General features: G+C 43.0%; 1 protein-coding gene across 2 annotated transcripts in view; it reads left to right on the forward strand.

Annotated features, from left to right (window-relative positions):
* Positions 1 to 26,777, forward strand: part of DYNC1I1 (dynein cytoplasmic 1 intermediate chain 1) — a 380,644-nt gene that overhangs the window by 206,437 nt on the left and 147,430 nt on the right. For both annotated transcript variants that reach the window (XM_052638333.1, XM_052638334.1), the window contains one exon: positions 21,252 to 21,341. In XM_052638333.1, coding sequence (XP_052494293.1) covers positions 21,252 to 21,341 — 90 coding nt within the window. The remainder of the gene's footprint in view (positions 1 to 21,251; positions 21,342 to 26,777) is intronic.

The raw sequence follows: 26,777 nt of genomic DNA on the forward strand, positions 1-26,777 counted from the left end.
TGTTCTCAATCCTGAAGATAAGAGAATCCAAGAAGATGGTAAGTTTGAAGGAGAGAACCATGAGACTGCATGATGAGGTGGAGCACTCCTCGAGTTCTGAAATGAAATTCAACCTGGTTTACATCCCAGCTGTTATTTACCAACTGCATGAACTTGCTCCCACTCACTTAACTTCTCTAGCCTTGGCTTCCTCCCGTTGTTAAAGGAGGGCTAATAATAATACTTACTTGGTAGGTTATTATAAGGTTGAAATGAGATGACTGTTAGGGAGAACCGTGCCTAGCCCTGAAAAATGTCCATTAACATGAGCGACAATGTGCAGAGTGTCCCTTGGGAGTTCTGCAGCCTAGCATCCCAGGGTCCAGGCAGCCTGACAGCTTGTCACCATTCCTATATGCTGTCCCGTGGGGCTGGAGCATGTAGGTGCAGTGGTTAGAATACAGCCTGCTCGAGAGGGGTGGTGAGATATAAGGACGGTAAACTACTCAAGGGTTAAATCACGAGAGATGGTATACACCAGACTAGGAGATTTGGCATTTCTCTGTGTGAGGAATGAGGAAGTACTGGGGTTTTTAGGCAAGGAGATGTGTGTCAGGATTCACATTCCATAATCACTTCAACAGCCAGCGGCTTGGAAGGTCTGAAGTAAGGCCATAGGGAGAGGGTGGTGGAAATGTTCCCATCAGCCTTCCTTATTCCTGTCTCCCTCCTAAGGGCTTAGAAAACTCAGTTTGCCAGCTTGATTGACTTGCTTCAATGTAAAGGGGAATGAAACAGTGATAGTAACTTGAGGAGCTACAAGCATGTCAGCTTGGAGCAAAACTATCCTTTTTCTTAGTTTTTCCTATGGCTACAGATAACGTGGGGCCAGAAGGTTTTACTTTGCCTTAAAAGGCCAGCACTCGACACCACAAAGCTAGGAAGGAAGTGCCTTTGCAAATTGATAGGAGCAGCCAAGCCTGTGGGACCACAGTCGGCCCCGCTCCAGATCCTAAACCCTATTCAACACCGTCTAGACCTGTCTGAATGATTTGGTCTAATTAGCCTGTCCTCTAAAGAATCTTCGAATTTTAATGGTGTGCTTGCAGACTGCCCTCTGCCAAGCGTGGACTCTAGGAGTGAGGGTTTGATGGCCCACGTTGGCTTGGCCGGAAGCCACGGGGTGCTTTGATGACTTTGTGGAATTTAATGATTTCATTCCGAAAGAAAAATTGGGATTAGAGGAGGGGAGTAAATCCATGAGGTGGCCACCTTGACAGGTGAAGCTCGCTGAGAGCATGTCACCTATTCTACTGCCAAAACACCTTGCTCCTTCAAGTCTGGTTGGAGCTGGGCTTTTCTCTGTCTCTGGGACAGTCTTGCTGCCACAACGTGAGGTGCGGGGAGAGCACTGGAGTGAGAGCTGTCAGGTCTGAGTTCTAATCGGAGCTCTGCGGCTAGCTGGCTGTGTGAACCTGGGGAGGCTTCAGCTCCATGGACGGCCGTAGTGCACCCGTTAGATGAGCCTAACCTAGATCATTGGGGAGGGAGGAGAAAGAAGGGGAAAAGGAAGAGGAGGAAAGAAGAAATTTCTGCTTACCTGGTTTTTTATCTCGTTTTCTGAGCATCCTGCCATGTGGTTTACCCATATCATCCTCAAATCTCACAATATTCCCACAGCTGTCTTTATGGGTCTTTTCAGCTGTATGCGTTTGAGTCTGAGTTTATGTGAAAGCTCTAGGAGTAAAATGGAATGGCAGAAGATGGAGGCAAAAATAGGAGGTGATGTTTTAAAACCTTGAGGCCACCTCAGCAGTGTCCAAGGACAGGAGTAGGGATTGTCATGTGCTGTGGAAAAATGGATTTCACTGGAATACCATGCTGAAATCATGGCAGTTATGATTTTGGTTCTTTCTCCTTGGTTGGTCCACCTGATGACTGGATTAAAGCTAGGGTTGAAGCTGACGCATGTGCATTGCATGGCTCCCATCTAATACTTATTTTAAATTGAATTCTTTCCCTGTTCTGTCTGCTCCATCAAAACTCACAGCCTTAGCTTAGCTTCCAAGCTGTCTATCACAAAGTGTCCCGCCTGGCCATCATTCTTGTCACGCACTCCCTTGTCACATGGTTCTTCTTCCCTTACCCTTGAATGTGCATTCATCCTCTCCTGACTTTACACCTTCCTTCATCCTGTACCTGGACTGACTTAACACCCAAGAGAGGAGTCCCTTTTATGGGCCAAACACTGGACAGAGAGCTGGGAGTACAAAGAGAATGTAATTTAATGCCCCCACGGTATTTGTTCTCTTTTGTCAGTTGCCCGTCCTATCTGACTCTTTGCAACCCCGTGGACTTGCGCCCTTAAAGAGGGAAGTGTAAGTTGCAGTGGGAGCCCAGAACACCTAAGCAAAATAATACAGACGCTGACACTCTCTTCCCTCTCACCTGTCCATACTCTCCCATGTCGTCATATTCTCACCTGTCCTTCAAAGCCGAGCCTGCAGTAAGCACTGACTCAGTCTAAATGCTTAATGATCCATAGCTTATAGGCACACTCTACTGTCAACAGGACTTAGAACTTTGATAGCTTGAACCCGTATTTTCTGATCTATTGTCTGAACTTATTGTTTAGTCACTCAGACTCTTTGGCGACCTCATGGACTGTAGCCCACCAGGTTCCTCTGTCCATGGGCTTTTCCAGGCAAGAATACTAGAGTGGGCTGCCATTTCTTTCTCCAGGGGATCTTCCCAATCCAGGGATTGAAGCCACGTCTCCTGAATTCGCAAGTGCATTCTTTTTCTGCTGAGTCACCTGGGAAGCCCCGTTGTTTGAACTTCTCACCTGCAAATTCTGCCACAACCCAACAATAGTTGTCTCTGTGGATCTTCTCTGCAGAGAAGAAACAAAGGTTTGTTTCTGTGATGAGGATGTCTCCCTTTTCTTTTCTGGAAGAGCTCCCTTCCAGATGGAATGTCCCTTTTCTGTTACATAACCTTCTTCCTACTTTGCACATTTTTGTGGCTGAGTAGGCCACTGGGCATCAAAAAGCTGTAATTATTACTACAAATTATCCTGCCTTACTAACTAACACTTAATGGCATTTTATCAGTGACAAAGCATCTCTGTCTCCGTTATATTGTTGTTTCAGACAACAACTTTGTTATGTAAGTAGCACAGAAATTAGGATCCCTGCTTTATGGACGAGAAAATAAATCTTCAAGGACCTAACCTATCTTTCTCATTTTTCAGGGTTCAGTTATGTCCAACTCTTTGCAACCCCATGGGCAGTAGCCTGCCAGGCTCTTCTGTCTATGGGATTTTCCAGGCAAGATTCTGGAGTGGGTTGCCATTTCCTCCTCCAAGGAAGCTTCCCGACCCAGGGATTGAACTTGTGTCTCTTTCATCTTCTGCACTGGGAAGCGGGTTTACCACAAGTGCCATATTATGTAACAAATGGTTGTGAATAAGACCATGTTTTCCCTATGCTATCTCTGGGGGGGAAAAGTAGGTAATTTATATGCTGCAAATTTTCTGATGGGAAAACTGTTCTCTTGAGTCATGTCACTGGCTAAGTACCCAAGGATCCTTAAAAAGTCTCTTTTGACATGAATTAAAGCAACAAGGATTCACAATGCTTCTTCTCAGCAGAGCTGTGTGACTCAAATAGCAAATGTGTATGACCCTGCTTAGCTAGGTATTTATCCTGGTGTTTAAGGTTTTTCCATTCCTTCCTCTACTGAACTGCGTGCCACTGCCATCTTTCCATTGTTTTGTACTCGTCCATGCCCTCTCCTCTTCTTGGAATGATACTCTGCATTCCCATCTCTGTGTCCCTCTAAAGATCTCTCCACTCCTCAAGACCCACCTGAAAGTAAACTCCTTGAAAAAACCTGCCTCCCTTCCCTCTGTCCCTATTCATCCTCTCCCTTAAGAAGTTAACGTTACCCCTTGGGGATTCCCTGGAACAGATATCCAAGCATTCTGCCTTCCAATATAGATATTTACATACAGTTGCTATTTCTCTACCCAGATGCCAAGCTCTTGAGGTGAAGCATCTCTGTTGATTCATTTCTGTGGCCTCATACAATGGAGCTGATGCATTGCACATGGTAGTTTCTCAAGAACATGTGCCCAAGGAGTAGAAGCTTGCTATTTAAAGGAGACAATTAGGTTGGGTAAAGATACCCAGCTGAAACTGAAATAGCTGAGACCAGGCAAAAGAGAAAGAAAAAAAAAACAAAAAACCAGGACTGCATACTCTAACCACTGGACTCCAGTTCCCTTTGGGATGGGACAATAATGGTTATCACTTTTGTTATCACAGTTCGATTCTCACACTCACACGGAGCCTTTGAAGTGAAATCTCTCCTAGTACCACTGAGGTGGTTCTGTTTGAAGGGATATTCAGTAGAAAATTATGAAGTCTCTGGTGAAATGCTGCTCAGTTCAGTCTCTAGAGATTCAGATTCTTTTGACCAACTTGATGTTTCAACAGCTTGAAAAATGAAGGAATGAACCGTGTCTGTCTAGACTGACCAGAAAGTAAAAACAAGGGGGCACTTTGAAATCTGTGAATCTGACCACAACTGAGAGTTGTACTTAGTCCAAGTAACTGGAAAAATCAGTTTCTTGGATTAGACAAATGCTTCCCTTAAGACTCTCAAACTGCTTGCTTTCTTCTTTCATAATTAATAGAAAATTATTGCATTGACAGACAAGGGACTTCATATTTGAGCCAATGGGAAAACTTGACGTTGAAACCAGGGGAAATGATTTAGCCCCAAATAGAGCTGTTAATGCCAGGATAAAAGCAAACAAATGTGCTAATGATCTTCCCTGAGAATTGGACCGTGATGAATTTTGATGTATTTCCAGATGGAAAATAGATCAGTTCTCTCTGGGCTGGGGGTGGACACCAGAAAGAGAAAATGCTGAAATGGAAGTTCAGCAGAAAGCACTCATTTTCATTTTCTGGAGAATCAAAGTGCTAAAGAGATAGAAAAATCCCATTTGAAGGAACCAGACCTGTGGGCTTGTGAGCATCCATGACAAGGTGGAGGAGGTGAGCCTCTGATTCTGCAGCAGAGACTGCCATCATTCTGGGGGTTAAGGAATTGCATGTGTGCTGGTTGCAAGATGCAAGGCCTCCTTGCTGTCCTGTGGTGCGTTCAGTCATCTCATCATCCAACAAGTATTCACTGCCCACCTGCCACATACCCTGCTATTTTCTAGGTGATTTGGGTAGAGCAGGGAAGAGACAGTCTCTGATGCTGTAGAATTTCCATTCTAAGTGGCAGGAGGCAGACCATACATACATACATACATGCATACATGCATTAAATCAGATGCTTATCAGTGCTATGAAGTATATGTTGGAGAAGGGGAGGGCTCCCCACTCCGTTATTCTTGCCTGGAGAATCCCATGGACAGAGGAGCCTGGAGGGCTACAGTCCACGCAGTCACAAAGGAGTCGGACTTGACTGAGTGGTTAACACCGACAGCAATGAACTATATGTATGGCTGGGACACTTTGCGGTGTATCTGAAACTGTCACGACATTGTTAATAGGCTATACTCCAATATAAAATAATAAAAAGTTTTTTAAAAAATCAAAGTAAGGGGAAAGCAAGCATCGTGTGCCAGTACGGAATGGGCTGAGGCATGTCGCCATGTTGTATAGGTTGCATCGGGAAGACCTCGCAGACAAGCTGACATTTGAACAGGGACTCAAAAAAGTCATGAGAAAGACACATGACTGTTTGGATAATGGGTATTCCAGGCAGAGGGGACAGCAGATGGAAAAGCCATGAGACGTGAGAGTTCTTGGCAAGATCAAGAAAAGCTAAGTAGCTAGCTCAACTGAAGCAGGGTTGGCAAAGGGCAGAGGAACCCACGCGGTACGAGATGGAGCAAGGCGCATCCTGTATTCCTGGCCTCGTGCTGGAGGAGACGAGTTGGTTCAAGTAGACCTCCTGGAAGTAGGTGGGAATGCTTCTGAAACTACAGGCAGATTGTGAAGCAGCCACTCACTGGGCTGAAACTATACTGAAGCAGGGCTTGGCACAGGAAACTGGGTCCTGTGTAAGTGAATATGGGGGGCAACTTCGTTTTCAGCTGTGCTCCAACACAGCTTTGCCCCTTCCACGACCTGTGTCTCCACTGACTATGCTTGTTCTTGCCTCCAAACCCGTTGAGACATCTCCATTCTTCCTGCTTAGCTCAGGGAGCTGGAGACAGTGTGGACACAGATGAAACAGAGTGGAATTTGGTGCCTCGGAAACTTGGGTTCAGAAACCTGCCTTATAATTTACTAGCTGTCTGACTTGGAGAAAATTATTTAACCTCTTTAGTATCTTAGTTTCCTCAGCAATAGTAATAAAAATGTTCTTTAAGTATCTTAAGCCTTGAAAGAATCATCATTAACCAAGGAGAGCAACTCTGTAATGAGTGGATGAGAAAACCGAGGCACAAGGGGTTCAGTAAGTGGCCCATGGTTACTACTAGATGATGGAATCAGAATTTGAACTTGAGTGGCATGGCAACAGGACTTGTGCACTTAACCCCATACTGCTGCTGCTGCTAAGTCGCTTTAGTCGCGTCCGACTCTGTGCGACCCCATAGACTGCAGCCCACCAGGCTCCCCCGTCCCTGGGATTCTCCAAGCAAGAACACTGGAGTGGGTTGCCATTTGCTTCTCCAATGCATGCAAGTGAAAAGTGAAAGTGAAGTCACTCAGTCGTGTCTGACTCTTAGCAACCTCATGGACTGCAGCCTACCAGGCTCCTCCATCCATGGGATTCTCCAGGCAAGAGTACTGGAGTGGGGTGCCATTGCCTTCTCCCAACCCCATACTACCTTGCAGCTAATGTCCTTGCTAAAAGAGATCATGTACAGAAAATGCAGAATAACTGCAAAGAGTACAGAGTACTTAGTCAGTATCAGGAGTTATTAGCTCCTGATCATTCATACTTTTCTGGTTGCCAGTGACAGAGAAACCACCCCCAAATTACTGAAGCCAAACGAACATTTGTTTGCTATTAACAAATATAAGTCTAGACTCTAGATTCCCCTGGGGCATGCTGACTTCAGTTACTACTCAATTTAGGTTTCAAACCGTTAGTTACCACTCTCGGCCATGCTCTTTCTTTCTTGATTCTTTTTCAAGTTCCGTATAGGGAGCCAGAACAGCTTCGGTTCCATGTTGGGTATGACACCCAATCCAGTGAAGGAGAAGCACCCACTTCCCTGGTGGTTAGAGCAACCACGTGTCCTGTTTTGGCGAGAACAGTCGCATAGTCCAGTGTAAGAGAGGAGCCCACTGCCCTGCGGCAGGGGTGCCCACCCATCCTCGACTGTCCAGACTCCCCTCATCCTTATCTGCCATATCTCCCTTCACCATATCACGCTTAAATGTTCGCTGCACCTCCATTTCTTCTTGAGAAGTATCCCAATTTGGACAGTAGATTTTACAGTCACTCTACTGATAGTCGAGAGGGAAATACAGAGCTTTCATGTCATTGGTCACTGCTTCAGATACAAAGTTTCCCCTTGAATCTTAAGAAGGATTTGCTTAGCTGAGAGTGGGGAGGGATGGGTCCGCCAAGGAAGAATAGAAAGGCTGTTGGTCAAAGACTTGATGTGGTGGATTCTGGGTGGTCAAAGTCAAAAATATCTGTCACAGGTCCCTTTTCTTCCTTTACAAAGTTTGGTATGATTTAGTAGCAAGTTGAGAGAGTTTAGGGGTTTGCAAAACATGAGTTTGAATTTTGGCTCCATTCTTCCTCTAGTGCTGATCTTATTGATCACCTTCCTTTCAAAACCTTGTGTGTAGCAGGGGCCCCCAGCCTCTGGCATCTAATGCCTAATGATCAATTATTATTACTGCTGTGTAGTAGCAGTATAATAGAAATAGACTGCATAATAAAAGTAATGCTCTTGAATCATCCTGAAACCATCCCCCATCTCAGTTTGTGGAAAAATTGCCTTCCATGAAACCAGTCCCAGATGCCAAAAAGGTTAAAAACCGCTGAGCTAGAGGGAACTAATTATGTCTGCCTTAGCGAGTTGTTGGGCGGATTAAACAGGCTAATGAAATAAAACCCTTACCACGAAGCTTAACATATATGATTCAATAAATGGAGAGCTATTGTTTTTCTGTGATGCCTAGCACACACCTGAGCACACATTAGGTAGTGAGCATTTACCTGGTGACCAGGACACAAAACACAATAAAGGACCGGGACCCTCAGAGTGAGTGTAGGGAGTCTCTGGGTAAGTTCAGAGAAGAGATGCTGGCAATGATGACAAGACCTAGCGATCAAGGAAAGGAACCTTAAAATCGGAAATTGAATGAAGAGTTTTGTGATCCAGCTAAAACATTGGAGAAGCCACTGAGAAAATATGCTTTTCAGAACCCTGGGGGAAATGACATTCTTAACTTTTAAAACAATCAAGAACATTTTCCTAACACCCATATTGGGACAAATAAATGTGAATAGTTAATGTATCCCAGTCCCAAGAAGTTCAGAATTTTGGATGGGGAAGAAAGCTCAGAAACGCACAGGGATGTACTCTACCTAAAACAGTACATAAAATTTGTTATTGTTGTTCAGTTGCTAAGTCTCTTTATGACCCCATGAACTGTAGCATACCAGGCTCCTCTGTCCTTCACTGTCTTCCAGAGTTTGTTAAAATTCATGTCTATTGAGTTGGTGATGCCATCCAACCATCTCATCCTCTGTCGTCCCCTTCTCCTTCTGCCCTCAATCTTTCCCAGCATCGGGGTCTTTTCCAGTGAGTTGGCTCCTCTCATCAGGTGGCCAAAGTATTAGAGCTTCAGCTTTAGCATCAGTCCTTCCAGTGAATATTCAGAGTTGACTTCCTGAATAAAATAGAGAATGATAAATGTCCTACTTTAAAACACGATAGTTCTTTGACTGGTTAAAGAAAATTGTTAAGACAGTCTCAACTCAAGTGCTGTGAAGGGTTAAATGAGGAAGACATCCCTTCTAACAAGGGTCAACAGGAAGGATTTGGGGAGCTGGGGTCATTTGAATCAGATCTTGAAGTATAGCTGGATTTTACATGCAGGGAAGATACAAAGGTATTCAAAGCCTTGAACATTCCAGACAAAACTCTGCCCTTGTGTTTTTGCTTCTTCTACCTAGAATGCCTTCCCCAGCTACCACGGAGCTTGTTCCTTGAGTCTTCTTGTCAAATGCCACCTCTCAGTAAGGACCTCCCTAGCTACCTGTGTGCAAAATTGTGATACTCACCACTTGGCCTGCATTGCTGTCCTCTTTAGTGCTCGCAACTCTGTAACCTACTTTAGGCTTTCCTTGTTTATCTTGTTTTCTGTCCCTGCCTCTGGAATGCACGCTTAATGAAGGCAGGATGTCCCACCTGTTCTGCTCACTGCTGTACGTCTGGCGCCTGAGATAGTGCCTGACACATGTTAGGTGCTCGTATTTCGTAAGAAGGAAGGAAGGGAGGGAGAGAGTCTGGCTGAGGGAGCCACGGGAACTGAAGGACAGATGGACGGTGGTGGTTTGTACAGTGTTGCAGGGTCAGTGACAGAAGTGTGTGCGTGGATGGGGGTGAGAGGGGCTGAGCGTGGTGGAGGTAGGTCAGCAGGAAACAGGTGGTTTTAGAGCCAGAAGTCTTCAAGTCTTCTTACCTAGAAGACTTGGAGACGAGGCCGAGGAATCCAGCTTGTATTCTGCATGGCACGGGGACTCTCAAAAGCTGGTGGCAAGGGCAGGCATTGAGAGCAGCTAGAGTTAAGAATGCCAGCGAGGAGACCCTGACGGTAAGCCACATAGTGGCCTTTCCCAGAGAGAAGGAGGTGGACAAGTAGAGAGGACTGAGGGAGCGGTGCGAGTGAAGGGGATACGAAGAGGCAGAATTCGCCATTTGATCCTATTAACAAAAAGACTGCAGAAACAGACTCACGGACACAGAGAGCAGACTTGTGGTTGCCAAGGGGGTGCGGAGGGGTCAGGGAGGGCTGGACTGTGAATTTGGGGTTAGTGGGTACAAGCGATCACATATAGAATGGATGGACAGCAACGTGCTCCTGCACAGGGAACTATATTCCATGTCCTGGGGTAAACTGGAATGGAAAAGAATATGGAAAAGAAGGCACGTATATGTGCAACTGAGTCACTTCACCTGGTATACAGCAGAAATTAACTCAGCATTGGAAATCAAGTATACTTCAATTAAAAACAAAAAACACCTCCCCCCCAAAAAAGCACGAAAACAAGATGAATGCTAGAGAACATGACGACTTCTGCATGCAGGCGTGGACGTGACAACTGCTTTGACAGCAAATGTCACCATTTTTTCCTTACAGTTCCTTTACAAGCAAAATAATGTTTCTAAATGGCATCTACATGTTTTACTCTGTCTTCACTAGTTAACGCAGTAACCATTTTAATACCTGGAGGCCTTGGGGTCTACTTTTTCTGGGACGTATCTGTGGTTGCTGCTGAAAGTTAGATATGATGACATTTCTGTCCTTGCAGCCTCAGTTTTCTTTTCCACAAGCCATGCTCCTGTTAAGAGGAAGCACAGGTTTGCACGTTAGAAGAAGTGATAGAGGAAACCAAGGGAAGGGCATGGGATTGTCTAGAATCAAAAGTGGGCTGCAAAAGGGCTGTGAGTCTGGAAAAGAAAGCTAGGAGTCCCTTCTCCCCTTCCAAGAAGCTGAGAATTGCATTTTCCAGTGTTTTGAATTATTGCCCAGAATGTGTGTGTGTGTGCGCGTGTGTGTGTGTGTGCGCGTGCGCGCCCGTGCACGCACCCCTATACAAATAAAACTGCCGAGAATAGACATAGAGCCTGTGCCCTGGGCGAGTCAAGGAGGCTGTGTTCACACAGAGTACAATGGCAGTGCTTTTTCTGGAGTTGTGCAATGAATGCTTCAGCTACCAAGACTCCAGAACAGAGGACTGTTTTGAGGGGTGGCTTGGCTCTTTCAAAATCTCTCTCCCTCCCAAGTCCTGCAAGAACTGCAGGTTGCCATTAGCGATTAATTCACTGGGGTGACCATTCTCTCGTCTGTTAGTATGAATTAGCTCATCCAGTTGATCATGGCTGAAGACTCCATGACTTCCTGTGGAAGCTTAGGAGATGAGGGCCTGAAAAGTATAAAAGAATCAAGAGAGGAAAGATGGGGGTGGTTTCTGGCAACAAATTGCATGTACAGATGAATCAAGGACTCTTCTGTTCTGAATAGTGCTGGAGAATTCAGTTGAAGTTAGCTAGTCATGAGCCTTCAACACTGAGCTCGTCTAGGAAATAGAAAGCCATTGATGGTTTTTAAAGAGGAAAATGTATGGAAATAGAGATCAATCAAGTTTTCCCAGCCCCAAACATCAAATGCTGAGGTTATCCCTGGGCTCCAGCCTGGACAGCTCTAGAAGGGAAGTCTCCTCCTGGTCTCTGACCTTGTATGCAAGCTGACTAATCCATGTCCACTCAATTCAGCCCATATTTGCTGCACCCATTTCATGTATTAGCACAGTTATAGGTTTCAGAAACAGCTGCTAAAAAGTACTCTTCTCTGGCTTCCTCTCTCGCTTTAAATATTTTCCTTCATTTCCTCCCATTTGCAAGGCCTTGTGTGACATTCCATCAGGAAGTAAACTTTCCAAGTACTGTCATGTTAGAGGCTTAGGAGAGAACTGATGTGGCCTAGAGTGTTAACAGGAGTGCTCTGTATGATGAGAAATGTATGTTTTCTTTGCTCTGGCCAGATTTTTCTAGACCAGAAAGCGAAGGTTTTTTAAATATTAGCATGTAGTATATTTAACAAAGTGCTTACTGAAAATCCCACAAAATATGTCTTTGCTGCATATTTTGAAAGCACCGAGGCGCTCACCTTGGTTTGTGTAAGCATTCAGCGGTGCATTTATACTTTATCTTGGCTGCCGTGATACGTATCAGGAGGTGGCTCTCTTTGGACTCCCGGTGAAGTTGGCAAACCATCCACAAAGCCGGTCCAAGGATAGGGTGACTTGAGTGAGTTCTGTACGAGAGCCCTCACTGTCTGCTGTGCAAACACATCTGTGCATTCACAGTTCAGCTCATCACGCCTGTTGGCGGTCAACCGTCCCCAGCCAAGTTCTCATCATCTGCTGCTTGGATTAGGGCTATAGCTTACCTTCTGACTGTCTCCCTCATCCCAGGCTCTCCCACTCCCTTCCAGCTCCATACTACCTCTGTATTCTTAAATAAAATGAGGCCTTGTCTCTTGCATTTTTAAATGCCTCCAGATTCTCTGCAGGGTCGGGTGGCAGCAACAATTTTCATCAAGGGTCAGGCCACCCCTTAGGTGTATCAGAATATGCATAAAGAGCTGGCCAAGAAGGAGAGGAGTGAGGTTTCAAAAGCCATATTTGGCATTTCCAGTGTCTTGGATTCCTTTTGAAAATTTAAACAATACTTTTGGGTTAAATGAGATGTATATTTATCCACATGGAGAAGGAAATGGCAACCCACTCCATTTTTCTCACCTGGGAACTCCCATGGACAGAGGAGCCTGGTGGGCTACAGTCCATGGGGTCAGAGGATTTGGACACGACTCAGCGCTGAAACAATAACAGATGTTTATTCAAAAGGGGGATACTGATCTCCAGAAAGAAGTCCAAACCTGTTCTGTCATTTAAGGAGCTACATGATGTTGTTTGTACTAGCTTTCCTGAACCATCACCCATCTTGCTTTTGCTAGTGTTTGTACTTGACATCGATGGTACTATCAAGAGTAGGTCTTTGAGGGACTTTTCTTCTGGTTGTGGAGATACATGCAGAACTCTGGTTTCTTGGCTGTGTTATCATGGAGATCCCAGGGAGAGCAATGGACGGTGTCCATAGGTCTGCATGGGACGAGGTGTTAAAGCTCTGGAGTTGCAGCATGAAGAATTAGTAGTAATCACCTCCTGGACACTGGAGGGAAGTCTGAGACTGGTAGAAAGGAAAAATGTGTAGTGCTTTTGAGGCATGTACCTACTGGGGTTTTGGGTGATTGTGCGTTGCTCAGAGTACAGGTTGAGTTGGAAGAAATAAGAAGTTGTGGGGTTTTATGCTGCAGTGTATAGGGAACTAGAGAATATTTTTGGTGGGGGAAAGGATACATAGATGTATTTAAAAAAAAAATAAAAATGAAACTACTAGAAACACAGAGTAAGACTTGTCGTTTTAGAGAGACCAGTCAAAATACTACTATAATACTGCAGGTGAGAGATGGTAATGGCCTGGATCGAGGCAGTGCAGAAAAGACAGAGGCAGATTTAGGACAGATTTTTGAGGAAGGATTGAACAAATGTAGAGACCCCTTGTTACAACCTCTGCTGGAAGAGTTCAAGTGAGTACTGTGATTTCTAATTGTGAACCCATATGTGAAAGGTGTGCAGTTGCTCGGGGGAATGGAGAATGTAGTCAAAGGAGCTCTCAGCAGAAGGTGGGGGTTCTGCTTGGAATATGTGGAGTGTGAACACGTTGGGGGACACTCCCGTTGAAATGTACAACACAGAATCTGGAGTCTAGAGGGGATACCTTGGCAGCAGATACCCATTCATGAGTGATGATGGAAGTGAAATGTGAAAATGTTAGCTGCTCAGTCCTGTCTGACTCTTTCTGACTCCGTGGACTGTAGCCCACCAGCCTCCTCTGTCCATGGGATTCTCCAGGCAAGAATACTGGAGTAGGTAGCCATTCCCTTCTGCAGGAATCTTCCCGACCCAGGGATTAAACCTGGGTCTCCTGCATTGCAGGCGGATTCTTTACCATCTGAGCCACCAGTAAAGACAAATGTAAATATTATCCAGAGTGACATCTGACATGAGAAACGATTAGGCCAAAGACAGAACTGCAAAGAATATCTTCATTAAGGTAAATTATTGTTAATAAATAAATTTTAATTTGAGAGATTAACTCTGGTTTTCTATAGAACATGTAAAATACGTTATAAAAAGAATCCCTATCTGAAATGGCTATACATAGAATTGTATAAAAGTGGCTAGGGCATTTGATATTAAGTTAAGGGCAATACATCTAAAGCACAAAAAAACAGGGACTTCCCTGGGGGTCCAGTGGTTAACCTCCATGCTTCCACTGCAGGGGGGTATGGGTTCAATCCCTGGTCAGGGAACTAAGATCCTGCATGCCCTGTGGTGTGGCCAAGAAAAAGAAGTAAAACACACAAAAAATAAACAAACGAAGAAAGACCCGTTTTTTTTTATCTCTCAAAGCCTTTTCACCAACAGTAACATGGTAGTACGTTTGATTTAGAATTGATTCTATGTTCTTGCCATCATCCCTTTTATCTTTTGGAAGCTAGTGTTCTATTCATTTCTACGCCACGAATTATTGAATCAATTCCAACATTCACAATTTTTCACATTAGAATTGATGCTGTGTTACAGTTTAATTAGCAGAGATCAGTTTTCTTAGCAGTACATGACTTTGGCCTGTTCGATTCGAAGTCCTACGGTAATTGCTTTGTATGTCCCCCTTTCGGCAGCAGCAGAGTGCCCTTTGGAGTCAAGAAGGATGGAGTGAAATGGCCCACTATGCTCCCTCCTGTCTGTCTCCCCCTGACCAGACTTAGCCGTCTTCCATGAAGCCGCAGACCCTTTGTGAAAAGCCAGGAACAGGGCATCAAGGACTCAGGAGAGGCACTCAGAACCTCTTATCCTGGGGTTTTGCAGGTCCTGAGAGAGCTGAGGAAAGCAAGAACCCACTGACCTCATAAAACACAAGCCCTCTTCACAGAGGGCTGCCCGTGTCACTCCGGGTTCTGGTTGCAAGCAGCAGGCACTGAATCCAGGGGGATTTATTGGAAGAAAATCTGGTGCTGACATCACTTCTAGTAAGATTTATTGGAAGGAAAGCTGGTGCTCACAGAATCAACAGGAGGCAAAGGAACAGGCTTGGGAAAGGGGCAAGACCAAGGGAACCCAGACCGTGGATTTCTGGAGCAGTCTGGCCAGGATGTCAGACCCGGCTGGCTGCATGTTGCCCCTCATTATCCTCGGTGTCCTCTTGGCTTTGCTTCTTGGCCCCAAAGACAAAGGCCCAGTTAGGAGCATTCGGTCTGACTGCCCAGATCCTGCCTGTATGCTGGTCACCAGGAAATGGAGAGCAGGAAATGTCTCTCTGGGGCTGCAGGATGAGAAAGTAGGGTCGCAGCAAGTCACCAATGCAGCAGTGCTACCAGGAAAGCGCCCCCCCACAACCCCCAGACAGAAAAGGGTCTTGGTGTTGTATTACCAACAATAACAAACGGCTCCCTACACTTCTGTCCCAAAGTCTCAGATTTGTGAGGTCATCAGAAAGTTAAAGTGTTAGTCACTCAGTTGTGTCCAACTCTTTGCGACTCCCCTGTCCATGGGATTCTCCAGGCAAGAGTACTGGAGTGGGTAGCCATTCCCTTCTGTAGGACTCTTCCTGACCCAGGGATTGAACCCAGGTCTCCTGCATTGCAGGCGGGTTCTTTACCATCTGAGCCACCAGGGAAGGCCATCAGAGCAGCTCAACAGTCAGACAGCTGTTGCATATTCAGGTTGGTGACACTGGCTTCCTTCTTCACCACCAAGTGGAGGAAACTTACCTTTCCGGAGCTCATATACAGGGTCAGGCCCTGGACTAAGTGTGTTATGTGCAGTTTCGGTGAACGTGCAAATTACTTGTGTTTAGACCTCAAGAATATCTTAAGGAAGGAGGACAGTAGGTACCAAGCTTTTTTCCAACTACAGAGAAAGAAAGCAACAACTAACTGCAGAGGGTAGAATTTAGGTGCTGAATAAAATAATGTCTAAAAGATGCCATTGTTTGAAATTAGCCTCTTAGACTGACAGGTAATTAACTTCTGCCAGTAGTTTAATTTCTCGCCTGTACCTGGCACAGGAGACCGTACATGTGTGGTAATTTCCCGCCCCCCCCCCCCCCCCCCCAATCACAGAGGAAATGTAGCCGGGTATGAACTCGTGGCACGACTCGTATATCAGTAGTCCATAGCAGTTCTACATAGATCCTTTTCTTTAAAGTTATTTAACTGTTTTGAAAATGGTTTCAACAGAAGTAATTCCAAGCGCACCAGAAAGGAAACCAGAATCTTAAAGAAAAATATACTCTCTTTGCTGAGCAAGGCAAACATATCAGTATGCAGAGAGACAAGCCCATCTCTTATGTTTTATTTCCTTAATAAATCCACCAAAATCCACTTACTTTCTGTCTTTAAAAAGCTGATAGACAAAGAGTTCTGTGGCCATTAAAAATTAATGCCTACAACTGGTTTGTAACCACTTTAAAACAGTACTGGTTTTTAAAATATTTTTATTTCTCTTTTATTTACCGTATCTCATTTTGGGACTTTACACATATTATAAACACAGTAAATATTTGTCGGGGATTTTTAAAAACTCATTGAAAACATTCTCTGGGGAAGTGTTTTCTATTTAAAGACTTAGATAACCTGCTATTTTCCCACCTACCCCACAAATAAACTAACACACGTCTATTACAAACCTATCCCTCTTTATAGCCAGGCCCTTACAGAATAATATATTTCCAAAAAGCTCTAAGTGGCCACTTTCTGTCATGATGTTTCTTTTTAATTCTTTCAGGAGTCAGTGTTTAAAAATCCTTGTGTCTGCAAAAGATAGGAGCTTGATGTTGTTTAAAGCTGTCTAGCGCAAAGTCATTTGATGAAACTGACTTCATTTTAAGAACTAAAAAAGTGAATGTAAAGACTAGGTGGCTCTCCAAAATTAAGTCAAAAGACTTGCTTTTGCTTTGCTTTTTAAAACCTCTTTAAATAATGTGAAAAAAAAATCCACCCATAAAACAGCATTGCTTTCAAAAAGAAATAATAATAATAATTTTCTTCTTAATGAAAAAACAAATTCGGTGATTCTAATAAACGCACAATTGTTTTTCTATATTCAGTGGAACTAAGACTAAAGTAATTTAGAATTTGAGCTGTTCTCCCCTTTGGGTCTATGGAGGGAGGTGGAAGAACCTATTGGTTATTGGTTTTACTTCCCTGAAATCTTTACTTCTCAGTCCTGGACACCTTTAAGTTTTTGCTCAGTGGCCTTTCTTGAGCACGTTGTTTAAAAATTCGCCTCCTCCTCCCCTGATCAGCACGCCCAGTGCCCCTTCCCAGCGTTCTCTGTCTCTGTCCTAGTTTCCTGACTCAGTGTATGTTTTGTTTATTTATTTGCTGTCAGCTTCTTTCTGCTCATTCATGGAAGCACCGTGGCGTGAGCACAGATTTTGGCGGGGGGGGGGGGGGGGTCCCTGTCCTGTGCCTGGTACATGACACACTGTGAGTGCTCCCTAAATGTTTGCTGACATACAAGCTTAGGCAACGCTTGTTTGTAGATTTCTCTGTATGGATATTTGCAGCTCTCTTGGTGGTTTAAAAAGCAATTTCACATTAATAATTTTATCTGTGTATTCTTGATAAATTTGTGTTTTAAGAAAAGGTTATTATCCCAATTCAGCAAATGACGGAAAGGGCCTCAGAGAGTTCCTATGAATTATGCTAAGTGAGGGGCTAGCAAGTGGTAGACTCCAGCCTCAGACTCAGACTGATTACGTGCCTTGAAATGCCCCTACCATCCAGGTTGTGAATCTGTCTGAAGGAATACAGCAAGGCCTGTAGTAAGTATTGCTGGATCAGGTCTCAGGAGAGTGGATTCCACAGAGTAAGTAAGAATACAGTGTGGATGGATAACATGGGTTGGGAAGATACCCTGGAGGAGGAAATGGCAACCCACTCCAGTATTCTTGCCTGGAGAATCCCATGGACAGAGGAGCCTGGCAGGCTACAGTCCATAGGGTCCCAAAGAGTTGGACACAGCTAAGCAAGTTCCACCCTCATAGTCTTGATATACATGCCCTGTGTGCTGTGTGTGGTGACCTCTGGAAACTGAAAGAGCTCTCCACCTCAAGAGCCTCCACACACCCCTGCTTGCACTGCAGCTGAGCAGCACACCTGCACTTCAGGCATCTCTCCATGACATTTCTGTTTCATGACAGCTGTGGGTAGGGAGGCACTGCCCTTAATGTTTAAAGATCAGAGACCCCGTTACACACAGAACCAGGTAGAACATGAAGCCTGACATGGTTGGAAGATTTGGGGGGGAAATTACTCTGTCTCCTCATCTATTAAATTAGGTTGGTGGTACCAAGTTCCGACATATAAATTACATGATGCAAGTAAAGCATTCATCACTGCTTTAGGTGTGATTATTGTGCAAATAAATGCGGGAAAAGTGGAAACAGTGTCCGATTTCATATTTTTGGGCTCCAAAATCAATGCAGACGGTGACAGCAGCCACGGAATTAAAAATGCTTGCTCCTTGAAAGAAAAGCTATGATAAACCTAGACAGAGTATTAAAAAGCAGAGACATCACTTTGCTGGCAAAGGTCCATACAGTCAAAGCTATGGTTTTTCCCGTAGTCATGTATGGATGTGAGACTTGGACCATGAAGAAGGCCAAGTGCTGAAGAATTGATGCTTTTGAAATGTGGTGTCGGAGAAGACTCTTGAGAGTCCCTTGGACTGCAAGGAGATCAAATCAGTCCATCCTAAAGGAAATCAATCCTGAATATTCATTGGAAGAACTGATGCTGAAGCTAAAGCTCCAATACTTCAGCCACCTGATGCAGAAAGCTGACTCATTGGAAAAGACCCTGATACTGGAGGGCAAGAGGAGAAGGGGACAACAGAGGATGAGATGGTTGGATAGCCTCACTGACTCAGTGGACATGAGTTTGAACAAACTCAGGGGGATGGTGAAGGACAGGGAAGCCTACTGTGCTGCAGTCCATGGGGTCACAAAGAGTCAGACAGGACTTATCGACTGAACAACCACAATTGTGTGTCTCATTATCTCTTCTACTAGATTATAAAACCATAGAAGTTAAGGCATGTCACTGGCTGTATTAGTTTGCTAGGGCTGCCATAACAATGTCCCATAAACTGAGCAGTTTAAACAGTAAAAATGGAAAGTCTCACAGTTGTAGAAGCTAGAATTTCAAGATCAAGGTGTTGGCCAGTTGGTTCTGATGGCTGTGAGGGAGAATCTGTTCTGTGTCTCTGTGGTTTGCTGGCCGACTTTGGCACGTCTCGGCTTGCAGAGGCAGCCCTCTAGTCTTCGCCTTCATCCTCAATGACGTTCTCCCTGTGTGTCAATCTGTGTTTGAATCTCCCCTCGTTTATGAAGACACTGGTCGTGCTGGGTCCAGTGCCCTCACTGCTCTGGCACAACCTCATCTTAACTAATATACCTGCACGGACACTAATTCCAAATAAGATCAACATTCTGAAGTTCTGGAGGTTTGGAAGTCAACATATAAATTTGGGGAGGGGGACACAATTCCACCCATAACGTGGGATTTGGCACCTTCATATCTGTCGTATTTTACTTGTATTTAGTAAGTTCCAGGGAGTGGCTCTGGGACCCACTGGACTTGATAAAAGTCTCTAGAAGGTTCAGAGGTAGAGCTGCTTCCCAGCTTATTGGTCTTTTGAAAACTGCCTCTCCATCCAAGGTTTACCAGAAGAGAAACTTCCTTCCTCCTAGCACCTCCTTGGGCTTTGTGTTTGATCTTTGGCTCAAGAAAATATAACATGTCAAGTTGAATATTTTGCTCAGGACTTTCCAAGCTGGTTTTTAACAGACAGGTAGCCATAATATCTTTACATATAAAGATTTAGGTGTGTTATTTATAGTTTAACATGTCTAAATATCTGGGTAACTCAGTGTACTTATCAAAATTTTAAGTGAATGTCTTTGTCTCACAGGTATGTGTTAGTAATAATGTATTAATAATAAATGTGTTAATGTGTTAATAATAAATGACAGTTTTCCTCAAAGGCATCTTACTTTCTTTCTGATATGTGTATAGTGTGATTATAAAGTAATGAGGTTGGTTCCACAGTCTACACACATGCATATAGATTGCTGTATTCTATTGAAAATTTTCATGAGATATTTCCAGTATCTAAATTGTAATACTGTACTTCACACATCCATATTTTTAAAATGGATATTCCCTCCACAAATCACTTGCTTAATACAGCAGAACTTTTGGAGTTGATTTTCAGGCTACATTTGTTTGGGCATTTAAACGTGCATTATATAATACATTCTCTAAATGGTTGGAGCTGAAAGTTTGAGTTGTTATAAATATCAGGATTTGTTGTCATGGAAATGGGACTCTCTACAGAGCTCTGAATGTATAGAAAGTCTGCAAATATTTGTTGAGTGACTGAATGTATGAATGAGTGAGGGGGTGTGGAGGAAGTGAAGGCATTTCTTTTAAATTCCACTTGAACCAATGGAATCAGTAACCTGTGGTGAATATGATACTGAAGAGTGAAGGTAATATATTTAAAAAATACAGAAGCAAGTTTTAATTGTTTATATTGTCTTATTCCTGTAAGTTGGACTTTGTCATGATGCTTTGTCTTGTCCCCCCACCCTCTACCCTGTGACTGATGGTTTCAAGCACTCTGCAATGGAAGGGATCTCCAAGAAAGGCAGTTTTAGGGGGAAGAGACACAAGGGATGCACATTTGCATAGGGCAGGAAGGGCACTGGAACATCTGGTGGTGGTGGCTGACTGGTACCATTTGTTAGCACTCATTAAATTCACATTAATGCACGAGTTGCTCTGAATGTGTAAATGCCATTTCAGGTCAGTTGTTTTCTCCCAGGTCAATGGCAATGACTTTGGGAGGCCCTATCCTGGTTGTTTCCTTGCCAATGGCATTTGACCTGGGGTCAGACCTGTATTTAACCCTTTCGTGTAGGTCAAAACCAAATCAACAGGGTGAGGATGAAACTGGAAATGAGTGGTCTGTACAGCAGGTGTCCCCTGCAGAGAATGTGCCGCAGGTGGAAACAGTTTAAGATCTGTTCCTGGCCCATCTCCGAAGACGCTTCAGAGGTCAAAGACGCAATTCCAAGACATCCCGTGTGGCGGGGGATCTGGGGATAGATGGAGCAGGTGCTGACTTGGAGCGGTTTCTCAGCAGCACGGTGGGAGGACTTTCAAAGAGACCCCTTCTGGAGATAATGTATCCATATATTCATGAGCACATATCTCGGGCATCCATCGTGGACTGATTTACTTAGAAGTTGCCCCGAATGATTAGAACTTTACCCTCTGCCCCTACCTCCCACCAGCAACCGGAGATTTTGATTGGAAGGCAAGAATATAATGCATTTTTCTCTTTCTTTGTTCTAGAGGATGAGGACGATGAGGAAATGGTGGAACCTAAAGGGGGCCAGGATTCAGAACAGGAAAATGAAGACAAAAAGCAGGAGGTGAAGGAAGGTACAGTGTGGGAGAGAAATCGAGTCATTGTTTTATTGTTTTTGTTTTTGTAACCAACGTAAGGGGGTATAGAGGTAAGTAAAAAATTTAATATATGCCTCCAGAATGGAAGGTTTTCTGGGATTGTTCAGTACATTACATGTAGCAATATAAACTGAGTTCCTTTAGTTTTTGACTGACAGAAACAAATAAAATACAGGTCATCCACAATTCCAGCAACAAGTCCAGTTCCTTTAAAATTCCTGTAAAAGTATTACTAAATAGCAGTAAAACAAGATACTTGTTATCAATTGACATGTTACCTAGTTGACTCCATCCTATGTTCCCAATGATAACAGGAAGGGAAAGAAGCAGATATAATTATTTTGTCAGCAAATTCTGAGGTTTATGCTTGTGCGCTATAGAGAAACATTAACCATGATCATCACTATGGTGCATGTGAGCTAAGTCGCTTCAGTTGTGTCTGACTCTGTGCGACCCTGTGGACTGTAGCCCGCCAGGCTCCTCTGTCCATGGGATTCTCCAGGCAAGAATACTGGAGTGGGCTGCCATGCCCTCCTCCAGGGTATTTCCTGACCCAGGGATGGAACCAGCATCTCTTCCATCTCCTGCGTTGGCGGGCAGACTCTTTACCACTAGCGCCACCTGGGAAGCCCAATCATCACTACTGACTGTGCTATGAATGTCTTCTCCATGCTCTGCCCAGATCAGGAGCAGCCTCTATTTGCTCCAGGATAACAACGACTAATATTTAGTAAGGGCTTACTAGGTGTTTGACTGTGTCCTTAACACTCCAAAGGTATTATGCACCCTTTGCAACACCCTTTTGAAGCAATATAAACTGGGTTCCCTATTGTCTCTATCTTATAGAGAGAAATAGGAAAAGAGAGGTTTAAAAGCAGAATTAAAGATTTTAAAATTAAAAAAAAAAAAAAAAAAGCATACCCTGTATACATAATGTATAGGTACCAAGCCTCTGCTTAGAGCTGACGCCAAAGCCTATACACCTCCCCATGGTGCCCTCCTCCCGTAATAGTCCTGGGTTTCAAAACACAAGAAAGCGGGAATGTAAAAAGAATAGAAAGGCGTAGGCCAGAAATACTATAGCTGATGTCCTTAAAAATCTAATTTTGTGTGCTTTTGGAGATTTCCAGCCTAAGGAGGAAAAGAGAATTTGAGATTGTCATTCTTACTGAGAAGTGAAGTATCTGTGAGGGTGGACTCTTGCATATTTCCTGTTAAGTGTCCCAGGCTTAGAGCAACAAAAGTCTAATTAGAAGCTCAGTTTATTTTATTTTTACATTTATTTATTTTTAATTGATGATTGCTTTACTGTATTGGTTTGCTTTCTGTCATACATCAATTTTTAAATTTTCCATTTGCCTGTGACTCTGGCACACATGGTCATCCCCAGGGACTTTGTAAGAGTGGGTATGTACTGGCCATGTGGACTCACCTCACCCTGCCCAGGCATGAGTGAGGTGTCTCTTTACTGCCAAATTCTAGGGTGTGGCTGTAGATAGGTAGTAGATTCAGCATCTTTAAGAGTGGCATTCACAGAAGGCCCAAGTTACTTTTTCTGAGAGATTGTAAAAGGATCTGACTGAAGCAATTTCACATTTAAACTCCTGCTAAGAATGTGGGGAGGCTTCCCTGGTGGCTCAGATGGTAAAGAATCTGCCTGCAATGTGGGAGGCCTGGATTTGGTCCTTGAGCTGGGAAGATCCCCTGGAGAAGAGAATACCCACTCTAGTTCCTTGCTTGGAGAATCCCATGGACAAGAAGCTACAGTCCATGGGTCTCAAAGAGCTGGACATGATTGAGTGACCAACACTTTCACTTTCAAGAACATGTGTATATATTTAAGCTGGTGAATAGAATATCATTAACACAGGTGTAGCAAGAGACAAAATAAGTCCGAGTTTACTAAAATACTATTTTTTTTACCAAAATATCCTTAAGATGTACTGAGTGATAAGGAGCCAGGGTATATTTTGTGTGTCTTGGCACAGATTCCCTCCTGCCCCCCAACCCCAATCTCCAAATTGTCTTCTCTGGCAAAGCACTGCAACCTCCTTCTTAAGTTCTGAGCAAAAACGCCCTCCAGTTTTAACTGTTACTCATGCTTCATGGAATTGATTAAAGTCCTGTTCAAAGTCCAAAAGAAGTTTGAAAGTACATTTCCTGTTACTGCCATGCGTGCGTCTTAGTCTCTATTAATGGCTTTTCTGCACATTAGCACATGATGGGTTAAAAGCATGTTTATGCTGGCATCAAACTCTTGCTGGCTTTTTTTCTTTTTTTTTTTTAAAGCAAGATAGTATTTTGCAAACTTTTAAAAGAGTCTCTAGCAGATACGATCATGGCGCCATTCACACAGCTGCGTGGTAGGCAGGGCTGTGTCAGCACTTCCATAGGAACCCTGAATTTCAGGGATTTATTACTTAGCCATAAACATTTGCTCTGGGCTGAAACTTGACATACACGGTTTTAAACCAGGGAACATATTTTTGAGAAATCTGGCCTTTTTTAGAATTTAAAAAAGAGTGCTGAGGGGAAGATGGGGAAAAAAAAAATCTGTGCTCACTAGCTTTTGACATTTTTGCCCATGTGACATCAAAATGCATTAAACAGTAAAGAAATGTAGGTTCAATTTATTAATCTTCCCACTTTTTTTTTTTTTTCACACACAAAAGAGTTGGGAAAAGCAGCAAGTACCTTTTAGCTTTTAATCAAATTTTAGGAAATTTCTGTATGTGAGTGTCCTAGTATTTTCATGTTTAGAAATTTAAAACAACAGAATCAGAAACTTAGCTCTTGTAATTGCACATTAACTCATAAACCTCACATTAACGTCAGAGAAGGGCATCATTCTTTATTCAGTTTGGTTTTTCTTACTCTTATTTTTGAACTGATTTCACTGTAAAATTCTCCAAGAACCACTGTGCCTACTTAATCTGATTTAATATTTCAGTTATGTGGGTTTACTTACTTATTTTTTAACCTTTTGGATATATTTTTTGAAAACTATTTAAAAGATGTAATTTCTACATTGAAGTTTAAAGCTACCTCATTGAAAAAAGCATTTCTGAAATGGAGATTTTGAAAATTACTTTTGACCTAAAATGAGGTTGTATAATATTCAATATAAATTGTGGATTTCACTATGGATTTTACATTTTTACAGGGAACAAAAAACCCAGGAACTCTAGACATCAAAAGATATAGTGTATAGTAAAGAGAGTAAATAAAAAAGAAACTGAAAAAATGCACATTCAGGTCACTAAGAAAACTCAAGAAAGCATAGCAGATAGGATAGGATCACTATGAGAAACACATAAAAAAAGTATTGTCTTATACAAAACCAAGACAAATTAGTATTTTAGTAATAAAAAGAATAAAAAATAGACCCTAAAAAAAATTCATACTAAAGTTTAATTTTTCAGGCTATGAATTCATAGAAATTGGGCAGTTTTCTAAACTTTGAATTTTATGACTCTAGGGCTTTGTTTTCATACTTCTTATTCAAGCTGAATGTAACTGTTCGGGTAAAGTTCGGTAAGTTTGAAATCGGTCCTGTTATTTGGATTATATGAAAGTAATAACCACGTCTTCTGCTTTTCCTGAAGAATCTTTATTTCTTACGAAAGATCACTCTAAATGCATAAAATATTGCCAGCTCTTGGCAGAAATAGTCCATGTTGCAAAAACAAACAACAAAACCTGCTATAATAGCACTTTCTGCTTAACTTGTAAGAAAAAATCAAACATTGCTGTTGTCCTTGTTTTTCTCTGGCATGCCTGTGGCTATTAATTCCCATCTTTTCATGCAGTGAAGATGTTGAAAACAATTCTTTAGGTTCCAGGGATAGGGGAAAACTGAAGAAACGGAAACTTCAGGGAGAATTTGAGGTCTATCCTAGAGTCAGACTGTTATGGTTCAAGTTGTTTATGCTTATATTTTAAATTTTGTGGACTCCATTAATACACTGATTTTCTTCTCGTGAAATACAGCGTCTGGAGAGGTTTTATCTCCTGAATACTGATATTGGTTATGGTTCCTGGATAGTCCATTCTGTTTTCATTACCTTGTAATAAAACATCAGTTTAAAGATTCTTAAATATGAGAGGTTTGGGGTCTTATCAAGCATAACTATGGCTCTATTTAACTCCTAAGTTGAATATTGTTTATGACTTTTAAAAAGTACTCATCTGTTATTTTGTGCTAACAAATCATGTCATTTGATCTCTGTTAGACATCAAAGCTTAATATAAAATATGTTCTTTGTTTTGGTTCTGTAGCAATTTAGTTTCAACCCAAATATTGTATTGTCAAACATAATATGTGGAGAGGCTCCTGCTTCACTTACCTGAACTTGGCTTCTGCAAATACACTTTGATCAGCCGTTTAGGTTTCTTTTAGAGAAGAAGGTGTAGGTCTTTAAAGCTGAGATCAAAATGACAATAAACTACAGGGGAAAAAATTACAGAAAATTACACAGGAACTATTTTTTATTCAAAGTAATGGACCTGCAAGGAAAGATACAGGTGGAATAAAAGTAACTCAAAAAGATAGGCAGAATAGAATAGATATTTTTAAAATATAAAAATAGGAATAAAAGGGAAAAAATTCCTATTTCTCTGAGTAATTTCAAGTGTGTTTCAAGTCATTCATCAGCAGTGACTAAAGTCAAATGAAGCTTTTTAAAATAAAACATTCTTCTTGACCTTGTAGTATTCTAGTTTAGTGATGCTTATTTATGTAGCAGTAGTGACCAGAGATTGAAGGCAAAAGGAGAAGAGGGCAGCAGAGTATGAGATGGTTGGATGGCATCACCGACTCAATGGACATGAACTTGGGCAGACTCTGGGAGATAGTGAGGGGCAGGGAGGCTTGGTGTGCTAGTGTCCATGGCGTTGCAAAGAGTTGGACATGACTGAGCGACTGAACAACAACAACTGATTATTGAATGCTCAACTATTTGCTGAGCTTCCCCAGTGGCTCAGTGGTAAAGAATTCACCAGCAGTGCAGGAGATGCAGGAGACGCAGGTTCGACCCCTGGGTCAGGAAGATCCCCTGGAGGAGGGCATGGCAACCCACTCCAGTATTCTTGCCTGGAGAATCCCTTGAACAGAAGAGCCTGGCGGGCTACAGTCCATAGGGTCGCAAAGAGTTGGACACGACTGAAGCAGCTTCGAATGCATACAACTATTTGCTAGTGTGTTTATTTTTAACTCTTAAAGCAGACTTGAAGTTTGGGTATCATTGCCTCATTTTATAGATAACACTGCTGCTTAGAGAGCTTTTATTGATTGAAGAATCCAAGTTAGCAAATGGCATAGTAGCTCTCGGATTCCAGGTCGATTTTATAGAGTTCTGGTTATTTATGGTTTACACACAGCCTACCTCCCTATTTCTCAAACCAGTGTCTGTG

The sequence above is a fragment of the Budorcas taxicolor genome, chromosome 4 (genome assembly GCF_023091745.1).
Source record: "Budorcas taxicolor isolate Tak-1 chromosome 4, Takin1.1, whole genome shotgun sequence".
In the NCBI taxonomy this organism is placed as follows: domain Eukaryota; kingdom Metazoa; phylum Chordata; class Mammalia; order Artiodactyla; family Bovidae; genus Budorcas; species Budorcas taxicolor.